The sequence below is a fragment of the Canis lupus genome, chromosome 3 (genome assembly GCF_003254725.2).
Source record: "Canis lupus dingo isolate Sandy chromosome 3, ASM325472v2, whole genome shotgun sequence".
NCBI classification, from domain to species: domain Eukaryota; kingdom Metazoa; phylum Chordata; class Mammalia; order Carnivora; family Canidae; genus Canis; species Canis lupus.
This window is the reverse complement of record NC_064245.1, coordinates 80,489,917-80,510,156: the sequence shown is the minus strand read 5'-3', so window position 1 is coordinate 80,510,156 and position 20,240 is coordinate 80,489,917. Positions and strand designations below refer to the sequence as shown.

Here is a 20,240-nt window from a genome sequence, read left to right as displayed (position 1 = left end):
CCATGATATAGATTCTGCTCTTCCTATGATACCTTTCTCTTTTCTCCAGATTTGAGCAGCAGTGAAGGAGAAAATCATGAATATTCATAGCACCTTTTTACATATCGCCAACTATACGCAAACAAGTTCAACAGATACTTGTACATAATCTCACCAATTACATAGGTGTGTGATTTAGTTTTGAAGTATATCTAATAAAAATGAATAGAAAAACTGACATATATTCCTTTCAAAATATGTATTTCCTTATGGTTTTGAAATGCTTGTTTTTTTATTTTTTATTTTTTATTTTTATTTTTTTTGTATTTTTTTAATAATAAGGGCATGTCTGTCAGTTCCTATATATGAGGGTTGAGAGTACTCTTGAACCTAAATCTGAACCTTATTCTTATTCTCTGCATAATTCAGTTTCCTTTTCCTAGCACACTAGTCAGCCCTTGTTGGGAAGTCTGAAAAAGAACATAGCTTTGATAAGTTGCCTTTTTACCGATAAATTTCATTAATTAAATTCCCAGCTTATTTCAGTGTTTTTTGGTCAGGAAATGGAAACTGAGCGAGATATAAGGATGGCCTTGTAGAACATATTCCAGAATAACTTGATTTCATCTTGCTCTGTGTGTGTGTGTGTGTGTGTGTGTGTGTGTGTGTTTGAGAGAGAGAGAGAGAGAGATAGACAGACAGACTTGCAGACTTGTTGCCTGGGTAATAGAACAAATTGAGGAGCAAGGTTGAGAAGCAGAGACAAAGGCTATGTCTATACAACTTCATCTGAATTGGACCTGACTGAAAGGTTGGTTTGGTCGGATTTGCTAGAGCCTCTCTCCTCAGTGGCAGGGATCTGAAAATCGCTTCCAGGGCCATTTTAATTAGCTGATTCAAATCAAAACAAATACATCCAGGTAACATCCATTTCTACTCTGACCCTCACCAATGACAGTTTTCAGAATGCTGATTCTTAAGTAGTTCTCCACGAACTCAATAAGTGATCTGAAGTATGCACCTTTGCTTTTAAACATTAATCTTTAATGGTAAGGAAAGAATCCATTTTTCTTGGCTTCAGTGACAGGTGAATATTAGTGCACAGATGCATTTGTTCAGTGCATCAAAGCTTAAAACGACAAGAACACGAAACCTGCCCCTACATAGTTAATTTATGAAATGAAACTTATGAAACATTATTCCTCAATGACATATTAATATAAGAATTTCATTAGGCTGCATGGCTCTATGGTGACTTTATTACTTCAGTGCATTCTATTTCTTGGGTGTGCTTTTAAGTTAAAAGTATGTCAGGTCTTGAAAACAGAAAACAAAACACTTTGATACTTCTGATTTCCAGTGTCTGTCTTAATTGTTTTACCTGTGTATTTACTTATTAAAAACCTTGTAAGCAATTTTATGTAGTATATTTCCTTGGAGAAAAGAAAAGAATATGGGAAAGACTGAAAAGAGAAGGTAGTGAAATTTTAGAAATTTTAGGTGGACAAACAGTTTAAGACAGAATTATAGAAGAAAAATGGGAAAATTAATATGCTAGTAAAATAAAGAGCATTGGCTGCAATTCAAGAAAGATCTGTTCCATAATCATATGACAAAGAATAGAAAGTCAATGATAACCACATGACTTCAAAATATTAAAATTAGAAAATGCGATACTACGATGTGACAATATGATTTCCTTAATTAGCTATTCTCAAACATGCATTCATTCATTAAATCAATTTTCACTGAGGGCCAACCATGTGCCAACACTGAGAATGTAGCGATAAACAGAATGGACATGACATTTGCCTTCAGGGAGCACATCGTAGCCTTGAATAGGATGTGAGAATTAAATGAGGGACTTCATGAAAGTAGTGAAATATTTGATAAATGCTATCCCAAAACATCACAAACAGTAAAAGTACATCACAGGAAGGTCTAATGTAGCCTTGGCATGCATTATGGCTACATCATTGTGGTTGGTTTGGGTATAAAAAACAATATCTGAAACTTTCAGATATTAAACTTTCACTTTTTATAGGCAGTTCTGAAATGAAACATGCAATCATATCGCGTGTGTAAAATAAGATAAACTATGTTTATTTTAAACTTATAACAAATTATGAAGATTCACTTATCAGTGTGCCTTGGTAAACATGTGCTGCTTGTGTAGTTGGCCAGAGCATCCCAAGTGATGTTAGCTTTTAGAGCTGCTACAGAAAGAAAAAAAAAAATCATTTCTAGGAAAAGATAAAAATTAATTTTAAAAATTAACACATTTTAAAGCTGCTTAAATTTATACAGCTAATATTGATCATCTGCAATTAGAGCAATGTTTAAATATTTTCTGCTCTTGAATCTGAACAATTTATTTCAAGATTAGACATCACTTGTTTGGCTTTTTTTTACACCATTTTTTTTTTCAAAAGTGAATTGGTCCATTATTATTGAAATAGATCATTTACTTCTTTTCTAACTTTGATTCTTGTGTCCTGATGCATTATTACATTGGAAATTAGGTGGAATATTTCTCTTTACTGATTTTAATTCTTAAAGGTATATACTTTTAGTAGTGGACAGTAGCATTTTTATTCTATGGAAGTGATTTATTATCTATTTTGGCAATATTCAAACTTAGTAGAGATTTTACTAACATGAAATGTACCATCAAACTAGAAGACAATACTCTGTGTACCTTTTGGAGCTGAGAGCAGAAATCAGCCTAATGGTCAAATTCAGAGAAATATTTAGCACTATTTAAAACTCACATAAGCACCAAAATATTTTGAAAGAATGTTGCCATCACTTTTATTTGTGCAGCTAGATACAAAGTTGGAAAACATTGTCCTTTTAGGGTCAGGACTTTGAAGGGGAGACTAACCCATCCTTGCCCTGATATCAGCAGACCATTTGTTGATACCATGCAAATTGCTCAGATCTCTGTAAAGAGACCCTGAACTATCTAAAGATTGTGTTTGGAGACAAGAGAGCTACTTTGAAGAGTGTGAACACTCAGATCAAGAGCACATCCCAGAGATCTTAAGGACTTGCAAATTGTAAAAGCTGTGACAACAATATTACCATTTCATTTTTCTTTGTATTTGTAGTGTAAACAAAGCCAGCAACCCTCTCTAGCCCTCCACCCCTCATCTGGTGACATTTTCATAGCCTTGAAAGGCTTGAAACCTGAAAACACAATTAATTCAATGTTTCTTTTACCATGCAAATATCTCTAGTCAGAGATAGCATCCCTGAGATTAGCCAGCAGTGTTGATTTAGATACCTCAGGGTGGTTAATTCTAGGGAACTGTTCTGTCTCTATGACTTCTCAGAGGTGATGGCCATTGCAGATACATCTTAAAGAAGGAGTGAATACTGTCAGCCAAGATGTGCACCCAAGCTTTGGAACTAGGCTCGCAAAACCCTACTCACATCCCTGTAAAGCAGACATATATTTTTGTATTTTTTATAGGTGGATACAGTGCAGACCACGAACCCCCTCTGGCCACATTGAGGAATCGTGTAAAATGAATGTATATGCTCGTAAGTGAAATACATGTAATGCTCCAACTCAGTGTGTTGGATCCTAATAGACCTGAATTGTCTTGTGTAAAAACAAATCGATTCCCAAGGGGCAGGACCACTATCTGATTAAAACGAAGCTCTGATTTTGAAGAAAACAAAAATGGACTTAAAATAAAATCTCTGCACAAAGGAATCAAACTATACTTGGCAAACAAACTGAAAAAAAAATCAAGCTCTCAATATGGAATAAAGAAGGGATGTGAGAGAGGTTTTGCAATCTTATCAATTACTGTGGAGAAGCAGAATCAAATATCATCATACTCAGGAGTGTGAAAAGAAGAACAGGAAATCCTCTTCCTTCAGTTTGCACTTGAATGGACTCAAGCTAAGAGTGGAGACGTATCCTGTTACTGTTTATAGTTAATAATGTGGAGATTAGTATAGATGTGATTTCGTTTGCCTTGCTTGAACTAATTGGATGCATTATGTAGAAATCACCTGAGCCTGTGCTAGATCAACAAAGAAAATGGAAATGTATACCTCAGGACTGAATTCCGGGAAAATTAGACTGTTCAATGCTATTTAATAAGGCGTTAAGGAAAAATACTACTGCCAGTCAGGGAAAGTAGAAACTAGTGGACAGGAAAGAAGATAAAATTTAGGTCGTTCTGATACTTGCTGAAATATAATTTATTATGGTGTAAATGCAAAGGATGGATCCCAATATATCTCACAGACAATTTACACAATTTCTGCTTGAATTTAGGGTAAACCACGTACATGTTGAAGGAATGTATGGCCATGATATCAATAGGAAACTGGCCTTTAAAATGTGCGGTCCTATGCATTCCCGTATGCAGGGAAGGGCTTTTGTGTTTTGTTAAGGATGGATTGCATGCAGGAAGTACCTCTTTGCATTGTAGCTACTTGCTCAACTGAAGATACTGTATAAAGTCTAATTTTTGTATGAGTGTGAATGTATGTGGATGCATTTGTGTGGATGCATATGTAAGTGGAAGGAGGTAAAATTTAACGGTTGACATTTGCACTTTGGTTTGTTACCTAGAATGTAAAGAGGTAGAGTAAACTGTCTTAAGCCATTTCATATGTGGTATCATTATTAAAGATAGTTATTCACAAACAAAGCCATTCTGACCTAGAATGGCTACTGCAAAGGCTCTCCAATCAAGTATAATATTTATGAGCACCGAGCCATTTCAATTAATACAGTTCCAATGTCTGAAAATAATGAGAGTAGGCTCCTGTGAAATCAGTTTGAAGACAGTTAGAAAGTCCGTGATACTCCTTCGGGCTACTTCCCTCAGTGACAGTGGATGTGCATCATGGATGCTCTTACAGAAGAGATTTGGGAAATATTTATTTTTTAACTCTAACTTTTTAACCTACCTATAGGTTATAGTTTTTTCACTTTTCCTCAACCTAAATTAATAACAAGTAATCATATATTAACATAGGTAAGACAGTAAATATTTAAAACAGATTTACATATTTTTTGTAGTCACCATGTGCCATAATAGTTTTGGAACTATTGTTCCCCGGTATTTGTATTCATTTTTCTTTATCTTGCTGATTAACTTTATAGTAGAAATTTTTACCTCTTCTTTCTATGTGACAATCACCTGAAGTTGGTGCCCATTCTATACTGTTACAGGGATTTTTGTCTTTATTTATGCTATTATAATAAATTATAAGTCTATAAACTGTATAATTCTATGGTATTGAATATTTTTCTGTGACCAAAATAATAAAAAAAATCCTGCTTTATAAGATGACTCTATGTCCTGTTTTAATACTCTCGTAAAACATAGTGTGACATAAAATAGGCTCATGTTGCTGGGTTTTGGCATATAGTCGCCTCATCTTCACAATTTGAGAGTGAAGAGCTTAGCCACTTTAGATTAAAAGGTTTGACAGAGATGATTTCAAGGGTGTGAGAAGAAAAGTACCCTGTATTGACTGACTCGGGAGTTTTGATGTCAAATTTTGCTCTACCACTAAACAACCAGATCTGATGATTTTTTTTTATTTTTTTATTTTTATTTTATTTTATTTTATTTTATTTTATTTTATTTTATTTTGGTTGCTCGGATTTCTTATCTATAAAGGATGGATTTGGACTGTGCTGTCAATTTTTAGATCATTTTCACTCTAAACCCCTAAGGTTTTGATAGCTTGGAAACATTACAGGGCGACACTTAATACGGATCATATTAATACTCAATAGTGATCATTAGTATTAAGGGAATGGCATGCTGTTTTCCACTCCAAGTGACCTAAAGCTGAACGTGTGCCTTTAGAGCAAGGGAGGATACTAATTTACAGTTGTTACTGTTCATCCTTAGTTTGACTTAATGGAAATATGTACTGAAGTATAAATAATCATGTACTGGGATCAATAGGTATCTCTAAGCTAATTGAACCAAGAGGCACCCAAGTACAAAATCACTCAATTTGTAACAGAGAAAATCCTTTTTTGTTCTGCACTGAGTTGAATGCCTTCCCTGGCAGATTGTTAAAGTGCCAGAACCAGTTTTTCTTGCTCTTTACCCCCCAAGGATTGATCAGCACATGAAGCTCTCTTTGACTTCAAAGGCATTCTGGACTTGGATCTGCCTGGTTGGGTTCAGGAGAGAAGGAAACCCTAGCCCCTGATATTTACTGCTGTGGGCCCTTTCATCCTATAGTCCTCTGCTTGGGGGAAGCAACAGGCAGAGGAGTCTTGCAACTGTTATAATTTCGGGATTAATGTTTAGTCACAAAGTGCCTCACGCAGAAAAACAGTGCTTTTATTTCAGTTTCCCACTGCTACTCCAACTGGGAAAGGTCAGAGGAACGGTATGAAGCAAAATGAGAGCATATACACTATGTCAGTTTTGGGGAGGAGGGCACATCCGTCCTTGCAAGATGGTGTCACTTTCAAAATCACAAAGGTGGCATGGATGAACTTCAGGAATCCTTATGTAAAGAACTGGTCACACTGAACATTTTTTTTTTTTCATTTTGATGAAACTTCTGGTCTTTTTGGAACAGATTTAGGTAATAAAATTTAACTTTGCCAGTTTATTCTTTGTTATAAGAGATTAGAAATTTAGATGGGAGACTACCTACCAAGCATCTCCCATGACCCACTCTCTTTAAATAAAACGTTTACTCTTGCCTTTGACTGTTCCCATCAAAGAGACAAAAAAAGCATAAAGAAAGAAAGTGGTTCTCAAGAGACGCGTGGAGCAACTGTGAACGACTGCCATCTGAAAGTTATGTTCAGAATCCATCATCAGATTGGACTCACATAAATAAAAATTTCACTGAAACATAACAAAAGCTTTCAAAAATATTATTGAGGATTAAAAGACTTGCTTTTTGTTTTGTTCTGGCTATTATTTTTTGGTAGGCTACTATTCCACTTCCTGGTTTTGATAAATATTAATTGGTTGAACTGATGTTAATACTGCTTTGATGACTTAGCTTTAAATTATTTTTTTAACGTTTGGCTTTAATTCCAATGGAGTTAAAAAAACAGTTATATTTGTGTCAAGTGTACAAAATAGCGCTTCGACAGTTCCATATATTAGTCGGTGCTCATCAAGATAAGTGGATTCTTAATTCCCTTCACCTGTTTCACCCGATTTGTGTTACCAAGTGCTGACTCTATGCAGATAATATATTAATTGCTCTACTTAATATTCATATCAGCCTCATGAAGCAGGTATCATTATTGTCATACCATCCATTTTACAGATGAGGGAAATTAGGCACAGGGAGTTTGGGTAGATTTGCAAAGATACAGAACCAGCAGGAGGTAGAACTGGGCTCCCAGTCCTGCCACTCTGGTTGCAGAGGCTCCACTTGGCAGGTGCATCACGGAGCTTTCAGGCCAGACATTGTAAAAGATGGGGGTACAAGTTAGGTCCTGGAATTATATCAAGGTACAGAGGTGGATTTTTTAGTTCTTTAGATCACGCACCTGTTAACGTGAGTGAGGCAGATTCAACATGCATGGCTTGGATGTGAAAGGCATTCCGAAGTTCTAGCACATAGAAGTACTGGATACGGATGGAATCTGTGATAGAAAGTTGGTTTCAAATACTGGTTTCAGGGGAGAAGAAATTCTTTTCTAACTCACTTGCTTTGCAGGCTTAAAATATGTTACTACCTATTTGCATCAAACATTATTTGAAAAGGAAGCCTGCCGTGGACTGAGGCCAATAACAACTGCATTCTTTGAACAAGAGGAGCTCACGGTCTAATGGGAATTCCAGCCACACAGGCTAATTATTACAATGCCATGTGCTACGTGAAGGACTATGATAGTGGCTAAGAGTGCAGTGTCTGCAATCCAGGTTGCCTGGGTTTGAACCATGATTCAGACACTTTACAAACTGGCCTTTGAACAAATTACTCCACTCTGCCTCCATTTCTTCAGATGTAATATAAAGGTAGTAACAGTATCTCCATCATACATTGATTGTGATTATTAAATGAGAATTAGCCAGGTAATGTGACTATGGCACGACAAGAACTCAATAAATGCTGGCAATTGTTAATTTCCTTGTTGTTGTCCTATAATTAACATACGAATAGAGTGTAGTTGCTCCTGACTGAGATGTTCAGGGGCTAAAATAACCTGAATATCTCTGTCACTAATGAAAGAAAAGGCACCTCACAGAAAAGCAGTGCCAAGCCCTCGACATACTTCATATACTATGGCGTGAAGCTCAGCAAAATTGTGCAGCTATGGGTTCTCCAGGGGCATTCATCAGTTACTGGTCTGCTACAATTCAAATCTTAGAGCTCTCTGAGCTGTAATTTTTTTTTCAAGCATAGACAAGTGAAAGGAAGCTGTGAAAACTGAAATCAAACCTGTCACAATCCAATGATGAAAGTTGCTAAAAGGTCAAAGAACAATTTTTGAAGGATCACTTTATCTATAATCATAAGGGAGTATAATTTTCCCCAATTATTAGTAGCTTAAAAATTATGAAACTTAAGAATGATAAAGTATTTGTCAGATTATCCTAAGAACTAAGAATGATGTTGATTTTGATACCCAATCCATAAATAAGTGGCTGTTATTCTTTGCAAATGTTTAATAAGTATCTATTAAATATGATGAGAGTTTTATTTTCGAAGTCCTTTATTAAGCAGAAAATGTGCTTTGTAATAAATAATAAAGATGGGATTCGGATGTGTGAACTATAAACCAAATAAACACTGGCTACATTGAACTGGATAATATTTAACACTTGGAAAGTCAGTGGCTTTCATTTTTAAACATTGTAATTGGCTAACTAAGCATACTGGAGAGGAATAAAACAAATAAACTATCATTGAAAATGCTGTTTTGCCCATCTGAAACTGCATTTTGGATAAAAATGCATCGAATACCAATTGTGACAGGAAAAATCTAGACCTCAGAAACAGCTCTGTGTTCTTGGGCACACACAGCAGTTGCTTGTGAAAACATGAGGAAGTTGTATTTTATTTCACAACTTAGGAACTGAGCAACTGAAAAGAAACAAAGCCAACTACAGATTTTTCTTAGGGTATATACTTCAATGATTTTACCTTTTTCATGAAAGGGCGGGCTACTCTATAGTTTTATGGATGCTAATACCGCCATAATAACCTACCTCATGCTTCTTTTTGTGCATTTGTAAGGAGAGTTAAGATTAATGTAATTAAAAATAAACACCTTCCTGGATTGTATCCCTAGATGTTAGGTGGGAAATGAACATGTCCTGTTTTAAGAGACTGGAGTTTTGAGAGCAGGTCCAGCTCAGCCTGTTTTCTAATTGCTACAGCCCAACAGTGTCAGTGGAAATTCTGCTGTCTCAGTAGCTCATGAGGGGGACCCAGGTCTCTCATCTTTCTTCCTCTCTCTGTGTCTAGCTGTTAAAAGGCGGGTCTGGAAGGATTCTTTTTTCCCCCTCTTATGTGTCAGGCTCATGAAAGCAGCAGATATTTCGTATATGCATTCTAGAAAGATCAGAAACTGGCTGCCTCCTGATATTACATTTCAAGCGAATATAGTGCATTTTAACTTTATGCTGGTTGACTTTTTAAAGTCCCTGCATATTTATTACGTAAAAATCTGCCCTGTCTTGAATCCCAAACTGAAACTTGATTGTTAAAGTCATGTAATTGAAAAACAAAAAATCCGTGTTAAGAAAGACACCAATAGTGTTAAGGAAACAATTTTTCCCATGAGCCTTTTTAATCAAAATTCTATGATGGCTCGTCACATAAATGCCTTACTATTCACACTGGAGAAGTTTGTGAAAATGTTTATGAGGATGACTTCCAATTAGTCCTACTTTAAGAGAGGTTATATTCAAATGCATATCAAGGATCTATAAACATAAGATCTTCTTACCTTTCAGGAAACCATTTTCAATACCAGGAAGAAATGCAACACATATCTTGTACCAAGACCTCCCTAATAATCACGTGCTCTTGTCCTCTGAGATTAACATTTGGATTAAAGAACATGATTAAAGGATGCTAAATTAGTGGTTACCAAGTTGAAATGGCACAAAAGTTAAAACGGTGTAATACAGCAATCTATTTCATGTGATATATTGCTTATACCAATTAATTAGCAGTTTAATTAGCATGATGTTTCATGTTGTGACCTAAGCCATTGTACTCCCCGTGGGTCTAATGGAGACAATGAAGGAAAGAAGAAAGCTTCAGAATTGTTGATGGCTATGTCACATGGCACCAGAATTAAAAATAATTCATTTAGGGATGCCTGGCTGGCTCAGTCTGTAAAGCATGCAACTCTTGATCTTGGAGTCTTGACTTGGAGCCCCACAATAGGGGTATTTTTTTAATGCTTAAAAAAATTCCTCATTTTAAAATAAAAGAATATGCATATACTTTTTCCCCCTCTACTCAGAACATATTTTTTTAAGCATTTCGATGGTATGAAATACATGAATTAAAGGCGTATCAAGTAACTAAATGTGCAATAGCATTAAATGAACTACATTTTAAGCAGCAAGTGACCACAAATAACTGCCTAAAGGCTTCACTTGGATAAAACAGAAGTACCTCTCACGATTTTGAGAGCAAACATAAAAGATATGTATTAGGGTGATCATATTTTTGAATATATAATGTGATTCGGAGGATTCTATTAAGGGCCATTGAAATTACTTACAAAGGATTGCATTTTGGAAAGCCACAATGGAACTCTGCCTTTGGACAGGCCCGAGCAGAAAAAAAATATGCATCTTAGAAATAATTTATCAAGTGCATGACATGAAAGGGGTCTCTCATCCTTTCTTCCCTCCCCAGTGAGAACATATTCAGATTGTGTGTGTTTGTCTTTATCACATAAAATGAAAGTTTCTGCGGGGCCAAAGACAGTCATCCGGCAGCAGATTGGTTCTGCCTTTTAACAACACTGTGAAGAATGGGCACAGTTGTTATGAATATGGGGCTATAAAGCACAACAAACCTTCTGGAGGTGCTTTTCTCTTCATTTTATACTGCTGACAATTCAGAACATACAGAGAAATAAAATAATTTAAGGATCTGACTAATATCCTTAGATTTTGTCAAGCTCTTTTTCCCAATCACTGAAATCTGTTGGCTTCTTTCATGGCTATATAATTAGGCTATTCGTTTCCTTTGAGCTTGCGTACTACACTAGGTCCAGAGGGCTCTTTTTTCCCTTTCAAAAATTGTTCCGTAGCCTCTTTTGGCAGTTAATGTATGGATGCCATTTGGAACATTGCTGGTTATTATGTTGCTCACAAATATTTTATTGTACACAGAACTGAGTATTTATGGAAGTCTAAAGTCTCTGTTATGCAAAACCTTATAAAGAGAAAGCTGTTTAAGTTTTATTTTTTTTTTCGAAACCCTGACTCATTCTCTCGTCTAACACATCAATTCAAATTGCTCCTTTTTCATTTAGTAGAAATTGTTGGCAAATGGAATAGAAAGCATATATAAATTATGGAGTTTTAATTGATAATATAAAATCACTGGTAGCTTCTACTTTCTAAAATAAGGACAAATTTGTAGTTGTGGTGCAAAATAATTCAGCAATAGTGTTCCTAAGATGTTCCTAAACTTTTCTATTTCTTTTTTTTTTTTTTGTACGAGTAGTATGTCTTCAGGCGATCAGAATATTACAATTTAATTTTTGCTCTGAGAGTTACCTGGTAATAATCTGATCTGAGTGATCTTTTAGTTTGTATGTATTCATTAAGGATTTGATTTGTTCCATTTTGTCCCTTCTTGGATTTCCTATGAAAATACACAATTTAAAGGTATATATCATTTATAAATTAAAAGGACACCAATTATGTACTAGTCTTTGAGACTTTGAATAACTTACTTAACCTTTCCTGCATTTAAAAGAAGATAATAGTCTCAGAGCATTATTGGGCAATGAGGATGCATTAATATGCTATGGAAGTTATATGTCATATAATAAGATACACCATTTATTTAAAAATTGTATACCATTTGCTGCAACTACCTGGCATAAAGTGAGCCAGTGTAAATTACATTACTATTAAAGAAAGGTTCAGAAATGAGACACAGGTCACATAGCTTTTCACTAGTGAACTAAGATCCTAGAAGTGGTCTTAATGCAATACAGGATGGTGCCTGCCACATAGTGGCTGTCTTTAAGAGTTATCCTGCTATTAAAAACGGACAAATAGGTTTTTCCAGATGTCTTATACTAGTCACAAGTTAGACTAAGGAGCCAAATTGCAGATGTGTCTGATTTTAAACCCTGATTTCCTTAAAACATTGCAGGAATCTAAACTTGATTTTAGGACTATTTGTTGATAGAGACTTTACAACTTTTATGAACAAGCTTTCTGTTTAGTGTGGCTTTGAAAAGATGTTTTTGGAATTATTTAGAAAATGCAGACAGTTTATAACATATGAGAATATAATTTAAAATAGGATCTATTATCAATGAATACTCTGAGCTGTTCTTTAAGTATCTCTTTGGATTTAGAGAGGATTCATTAAAACAAACACTGGGAAATATGCAACAGGTTTATTTATTTTCTAGTAAACTGCAGTGGAGTCTTTAGGTAAACTCATAATCCCACGTCCACGTCCACTGTCTTTGAATGTTTGGAATTCCACTAATCCACGGTGTCAGGCTGCATTGGGAAGCACCTTTAGCACAGTGATATGCTCTTTTAGGTTATTGCCACGTCAGTTGTGTTGCCATTCGGTTTGTTTGACTGTGAGGTTTGGGAATGCTTTATTTCAGTTTTCCTCAAATATTTTCCTGCAGTTTTTTTTTCTTTCAACTTGTTTTAAAAGATATGTTACCGTTGGATCTTTAAAATTGATTACTTTTCATGTAGGTGGCTGTAAGGTCTACCACTGTCCTCCAGTAGTTGCCATTACTCATTGTTTAGTTGAATTTGAAATTGATACACCCTAATGACTGTTATTAGAAATTATCCCATTCACTGTGCCATCTAGCAATATTGGATCATAACAATATGTATTTAAAAAGAAAAAGCTCTCTCTCTCTCTCTCTCTGTGTGTGTGTGTGTGTGTGCTACTAGTAATTGTTCAAGGCTATAAAATAAAATAGATCATGGATAGGCATGGAAAGTATAGTTGAAGTCTTATTCATATTTGTGTACAAATTACACACAGCGGATTGAGATATTACAGTGAAGGCTGAAGAACTGAGTACACTGCTGCCCAATGTCTTGCAAGGACAGGACAACTTACTGCTTCTTAGGCCATGCTCAGGAACACTAAGTACCTATAAATTTCTAGTAACTAAATTTCAAATCCCTTAATTTAGAATTATATTCCTCTGACTCTAATTCTCCTCTCCCATTCTTACTTTCCATTCATCCTTTCCCTGAACCCTATTTTCCAGCTAAGCCTGGTGACTTTCAAGTGACTTTACCCGCTTTATGCTTTCCTGCTAGTTTATCTTTTTTTTTTTTTTTTTTTTCCTGCTAGTTTATCTTAACCTATACTACTACTCCTATAGCAATCCTCTGGCTTTCTAACTTTACATGCATGAATCCTACCTTCCCTCTTTTCCTGGTGAGCAAGTTGTTAGTGATAATTTTAAGCCACTTTCCTCTGTGATTTTACGCTACCTGACTCTTCCTGTCTTTAATGATGGAATATTTTGTGCTTATGCATATTTCTTTCCTACGCTATAATCTCCTCACTGGGAAGGTTCAAGTCTGATTCATATTTACTGTCTCCTTCCAGTTTTTAGCAAAGTGCCTTGCTTATAGTAGATTAGCAGATGCTTGATTGAATTCATTTGATACTATAAATGGGAATTTTATGTGATTCTAAGGCATTCAATAAAGTGTATAACTATTAGTCATTCAATAAATATTTATTGAGTTCTTACACTAGATTAGGTAGTGGGGATATTGCCTTACTACAAAATATTAAATGCTGCATAACCCAGGTGAGGTAATATGCACACATTTATATGTACCTACATATATCCCAGATCACATGAACACTGTTAGAGCTTGCAATCCTCTGCGTCACCCAGGATCTACTTTATTGCAGGAACTCTGTTGCTAGCAAGATAAATTTGTGTTTCCCAGATGTGAGAACTACATGGTGCTGAAAGGAAGGCATGTCCTCTGGTGGACAACGAGCGGGTGCCAAGGCAGGATGGTATACAAGGAGGCTGGAAAACAGATCAAAATGTATAAGGCATTAGATTCATGTTGTGGAGATACAACTTGATGTGAGGAGAACTGGAGTCCAACAGCTGAGTTCTTTAAAGACAGGGGTGCGGAGATCCTGATTTGTTAGGGAAATTACTTTCAAAGCAGTGTGAAGGAGCCCCAGAATAAACCTAAAGGGACTTGGTTGCACTTTAACTGAAAGATATTTCTCTTAGACTTGGAATGCTGTGCCATTAGTTGCCATACTTTATGTGGAATATGAAGTTGTGGAGACTACTGCTCTCTTTGAGCCTTTCTTAGCAACAGTATAATGCTCTACCCTAGAGACTTATATCTGTAGTAGAGAGATTAGTAGAATTAATATCAAAATAAACGCATTTTATTTATTTAAATATTTTATTTATTTATTTGATGGAGAGAGAGAGAAAACACAAGCAGGGGGTGCAACAGGCAGAGAGATAGAGAGGAGCAGTCTCCTCACTGAGAAAGGATTCCGCTGTGGGGCTCCATCCCAGGACCCCGGGATCATGACCTGAGCTGAAGGCGACCGCCTAACCGACTGAGCTATCCAGGAGCCCACAAAATACATTTTAATGCATGGTTTCTAAAATCAGTATACACAGAACCATTCTTTGCACATGGAGTTCAGTTCAACTTGAACGGTTTATGTGTGACAATATGCCAAGTCTCTATGATATTTCAGGATAGACATAAAGCATGATTTTAACATAAATTATTTTTCTCTAATACTGTCAAAAGAGACTTTCCCTTGATGTCAAGCTATGATCTCAAATGAAGTCATGCCATGGAGGCTATCTTGAGGCGGAAGGCAAAAGAATCGTCACTCATCAAATCTATGGAATCTGTGTTTACCTCTATCATTGCCGAACTCACTGCCCAAGTTATAAGCTGGATTTATTTCACACCGTATCCAGAAGTATTTTTATTTGTTTTTTATTTTGCAGGCACATTATTAAAGTATTTTCAATGATTTCTGTTTGCCTTTTGTGCTTCATAGCATTACAAAAAAAGAATTTATGCCACAAATAGTGCAGATATGATTTTCACAGTCTTGTAGTTTATGGGATTTGCTGTTTTCTTTGAAAAAAAATCATAAGATTTCATTTGTAGTAAGACAGTTCTGGCAGTTCCATGACAGTGAAATTTTAAGGATCATCAATATTGAAGGGCACAGGCTGTGGAGTTACTCTTTTTTTTCCCTCTATTTCTCTCTTTTCACCTTTAATTCCAATTAGAAGATATTCTATTAGATTAGATGCTTTTTGCCTGGATGTTTTCTTTCTGGTCTTTGACTTGCAATCAAGGAAAGTCAGCTGCCTCCTGTTAGAGCTGAAAGGGCCCAGAGCCTGCCAGGGGCTATCTAGTGTTTCAAGAATTTAGTAAACCCTGATCTATGAATAATGATTAATGTGTGGTACTTATATTGTTAAATCTTTCAAGAAAAGTGTCTTGTAAAGTCATTCTGTGTTGCTGAAGCCATTATTAATATTCCACGTATTGCAGAGGTTGCACATAATGTATGTATGCAAAGTGTTTAACCCGTGATTCTATATATAAATGTCCACATTTGTCATATACAATATTCAAAATACCTGTTTTATGCTTTATCATGAAATTTATGTAAAATCCTGTATAAATCACATTCGGTATACTTTATCATATAATTTTTTACAAGAGATGGTATTTTTGTTTGAAATGTTTATTGTTTTTGATGGGTTTCAGGAGGAATGCCATCATGCCTTTAATGTTGCTGTCACCTATGGTGTGACAATTTAAAATTTTCTAGCTAATATCAGTATGAAAGGGTACAACCTCTGATATAACATATTGTCAGAATATCTTATCATTGGGTACAATTTAGGATTTCCTTAATGCTTGGTTTGCAAATTCAGAATATAACCTTTATTGGTATCATCAGTAATGTCTATCAGGAATACTAATGTCTGTGTTTAGTCACTTATTGATTAGCAGAAGCATTAACCAATGGAATATAAAGGTATAAAAGTGTTAGATTATTTTGGATGCACACACATTATCTATTTAGATATCTATCTATATAAAATATTTTGAAACATATATTTCCTTCACATACACCTTCCATATATTCAAATGTATATTTGAATATGCATTATGTATATTTCAGAAGTATTTTTCTATTCTGAAGATCACCAGACTTGATAGTAGTTATTTAATACATGATTTAGCCCAGAAACTGTGCTTGAGGGTGGAAATATAAATATGGGAAAGATACTATCTATGCTTTCAACAAACCAAGAGAGTTAGATGTGTCATACATATAGGACGACAAAGTTTAAGAGAGAAAGTGAAGACATTTGGGACATATTTCATGTCTGGGTGGCTCAGTCGATTAAGCATCTACCTTCGGATCAGGCCATGATCCCAGGCTAGTGGGATCGAGCCCTGCCTCTGGCTCCATGCACAGCGTGGAGTCTTCTTCTTCCTTTCCCTCTGCCCCTCACCCTCATTTGTGTTCTCTCTCTCTTGGTGGCTCTCTCTCTCTCTCTCTCTCTCAAAGAAATAAATTAAAAAAATTAAAAAAAGAACCTATTTAGTTGAACCCTCAATAGTTAATAGTTCACTTACACTAAGCAGGAAAGAAAGACATTTTAACTGGAGAAGATATCAGGAACAAAATAATGAAAACATCAAAATTCTTTGTATATTTGGTAAAGTTACATAACCCAGTGTGGTTGGAGTGTAGGAGACATGGGATGCATGACTCAATATGAACTGGAAAGAGCAAATAGATTCAGCTGAAGAACAGCCTTGAATTTTATGTCTAGCGGTGTGGGTTTCTACTATAAGTATTTGAAAGTCACTGAAAGTTTTCGAGCCAAGGTATATATAACACAGTAAGTGTTTTAGAATGATGGCACTGTTGGTGGAATGGAGGGCAGTTTATAATAAAAGTGATAGAGAAAAGAGACTTGTTGAGGGACTAGTACAGTTGGATAAAGCCTCTCATGTGATTCTGTTGCATGCTGTGGACATAGCTCAAGATGTGTGTGGTACGGAAGGATACACAGTATTTGGTATGTGATTGGAGGTTGGAGAAGAAAGAAGAGAGAAAATAAGATGGAGAAGTTTGTTTCAGATTTTCATTTTGAACGATTTAATTAAAAAGTGGAATTTGAAAAAAACAAAGGTGGAATTTGAAATGTAGGAAGGTAAGATTGGGAAGGGAAAAAGTTGAAAAGCTTATGTACATTTAGGGACAGGGGACTCCATACAAGTATATGAGTGTCCTGGGGAATATAGGCAGAGAGTGAAAACGGAAGGAGGCAAAGGGCCAATCTTGAGGAGCCATAGCGAGGATCTCATAAAGGAGAACCAAAGTAAATGTGGAATCTGGAGAAACTGTGTGATGAAAAGCCAAGGTGGAAAATGTTTCAGTATGAGTGGAGTAGACATACTATTAATAGCAATATCAAAAACAATAATAATAGTAAAAAATGACTTACCTGTTATTAGGCCCTGGATTTTACACTAAAAATATTGCACAGATCAGTTGGTATAGTACTAATAACACAATTTGTGTTCAAGCAATAGAAACCAAATTTAGAACTTAATGTTTTAAACCAAAGATAGCTTTGGGAACAATGAGATGGACCTCTAATGGTACTAATGGAGGATGAAGGAACATGCTCCGGAAAATGAGGGTGGAGATAAATTCAGGGTTTGGTAGGAATTGGTAAACTCTCTCTTTCAGATACTACTCCTGGAATGGCCTAAAGCCAATTATGCTAATGTATTTCATCACTATGTTTACTTTTCAGGCTCCAAAGAGGGAATGCCAAAATGTCCTTTTGGAGTGGCTTATCAACCCTTTGGTTAAGGAAGGGCAACACACTTTGAATAACAGTCTTACTAGCCTGAATTCAGTGGGTAAAAAGTAATTTGCTTAAAGGAAACCTGGCTATCTTTAAAAGTGACCCCTGCATCTCTAATTTAAAAATGAGGGAGGTAAATCTTAGAGAAGTTAAATACCTTGCCCAACTTTAAGCAATTAGTACGTGAATGAATTGATATTAAAACCAAACTCCCAGCATTCAGAACGACAAAATTGAAGAGTGAGAAAACACTCCTAATACAGCATTTCTAATAGATGGACCAGTATGGCAGCCAGGTAAGAGTACATCGGGTTTCATGGAGACAGTTTTAAGTAAGCAGAACCATTGAATGCAAGGTATTTTGCCAAGAAATTTGCAGGAGGGAAAAGGAAACAGCAATTTGGTGGTGGAAGAAATGAGGAAAGATTTTTTTTTTTTTAACAAAATAGAGAAATGTAGGTAGGTTTATAGGTTGAAAGAAAGAGGTTTATAGGTTGAACAGAAAAGAGAAAGCCCGGTGATGAGATAAGATCCTGTCAGAGGCAGTAAGGAGTGAAATCAAAAGGTCAAATGGATAAAATAGGAGGATTCTTCTGAGTTGCAAGATGAAGTTCCAATGAGTAAAGATGCAGGCAAATTTGGAGAAGTAGAGGACGGAAATGGAGGGGGTTCACGCCTGATGGCCACAATCTTCTCAGCAGTAGGAGGTGAAATAGTGTGTTGATGTTGAGGGGAGTGAGGGTGAAAGGGGAGCATCTGATGAGGGTGTGGTGGGAACAGCTGCTCTGTGGAATGGGGAGGCCAGCCAAGTAGGAGTGAGTAACAGGGCTGCTGAGCACCAAGAGTTCAGCTGACAGTGGAAATCATAAATTTGTAGCAGAGTCGATCAGCGTGGTTATTCAATTTTCTCACTAACTCTTGGCAGTCTGGGAGGAGGAGGAGAGCAAACAGATGGTGGTATGATTTGGTAATGGGATTGGCAAGGCAGCTGTGAGAGGAGGTCAAAGAAGGGAAGAATCAATTGCACCCATGAAAGTATGGTGTTTGGGGCAGTCAAGCCAGGAAGAATTGGAGATTGCCAGAAAATGGAGAGGCAAAGCTTCTGAAGCCTATGAAGAGCTTTTGTGGGTGTGAGCAAGTGGGATAGGGGATTAGAGGAGAGAATTTCACAATTATGCATGTCATAGTGGAACACTTTTTGTGTAGAAACACTCCATTTTGTATCTATGGGTGTGGATTGTCAAAGCTGAGCAGAAATGATTGTCACTAGAATATAGGGGAAAAAGAATTTTGAAGCTAAATAGATGAGTGAGTCATCCAAATTATCTAGCAAAGTGACAAGTGATAGAAGGGGGAAAAAAAAAACCCATAAACAAGCCAGTCCCCAAATTAATCAAGTGAATTGATGAAATACTTGTAGATAACAAGATTTTGAAGAGAGTTAGACAGTTTGATTGTTGGGGCTTTGTAGATATAGGGCTTATTGAATTAAGATAATAGAACAAAGTCCCAGAACAGAAGGGGAAGTTCAAGGAAATGCCCCTCTTTCTTTTATGGCCTGAGATAGGAAGATGATTACGGGTTTCAACAGTGTTCTAGCATGTAGTGAAATCTACGTGAATAAAACTTAACACTCCTATACATGGAATTCCCATGCATCGGAAACTTAATTTGCATTCACCCTAAGATAGGTTCTAGTAGATACATTTCTTCTCCTCTGTTAGGTCATGCTGATGTTTATTTAAACATGTGGCTGTAACCTATCTTAAACATAAAGAAGCCAAGTAACCATACACACGTGCACACCAGTCTCTCACTTAGGTGCCCCCTCCAGTTAGTTTCTGATTTCCTTCACCCAAACTTGTCAGAGTGGTGCCCACATGGTCATTCCCCACTTGCTCACATAGGAAAGTTTTGAAATCCATGATATGGGTGTCCGGTCTTTCCATTCCACTGACTGGGCTCTATCAGGTTCATCAGAATTTGTTGTACTGAATCCGGTGGTCAATTCAGTCTCCCGGTCTAAATCTTGGCATTTGAACCCATTGTTCACTCCCTCTCCCTTGATTAATTCATATCACCGTATTCACTTGGTTTTCCTCTTCCATTGCGGACTATGGCTGCTTAGTGCCCTATGCTGCTTCGATGAGATGTATAAATCGTGCATTACTCC

At 36.3% G+C, this 20,240-nt stretch overlaps 1 protein-coding gene across 16 annotated transcripts in view; it reads left to right on the top strand.

Moving 5' to 3' along the window:
• Positions 1–20,240, top strand: part of PCDH7 (protocadherin 7) — a 417,486-nt gene that overhangs the window by 62,534 nt on the left and 334,712 nt on the right. For 2 of the 16 annotated variants that reach the window (XM_035714782.2, XM_035714781.2), the window contains one exon: positions 3,455–5,300. The exons of the other annotated variants lie outside the window; for them this stretch is intronic. In XM_035714782.2, the coding sequence (XP_035570675.2) occupies positions 3,455–3,496 (42 nt within the window). In that variant the 3' untranslated portion in view covers positions 3,497–5,300. Of the gene's footprint in view, positions 1–3,454; positions 5,301–20,240 lie in introns of those variants that run through there. 16 annotated transcript variants of the gene reach the window in all.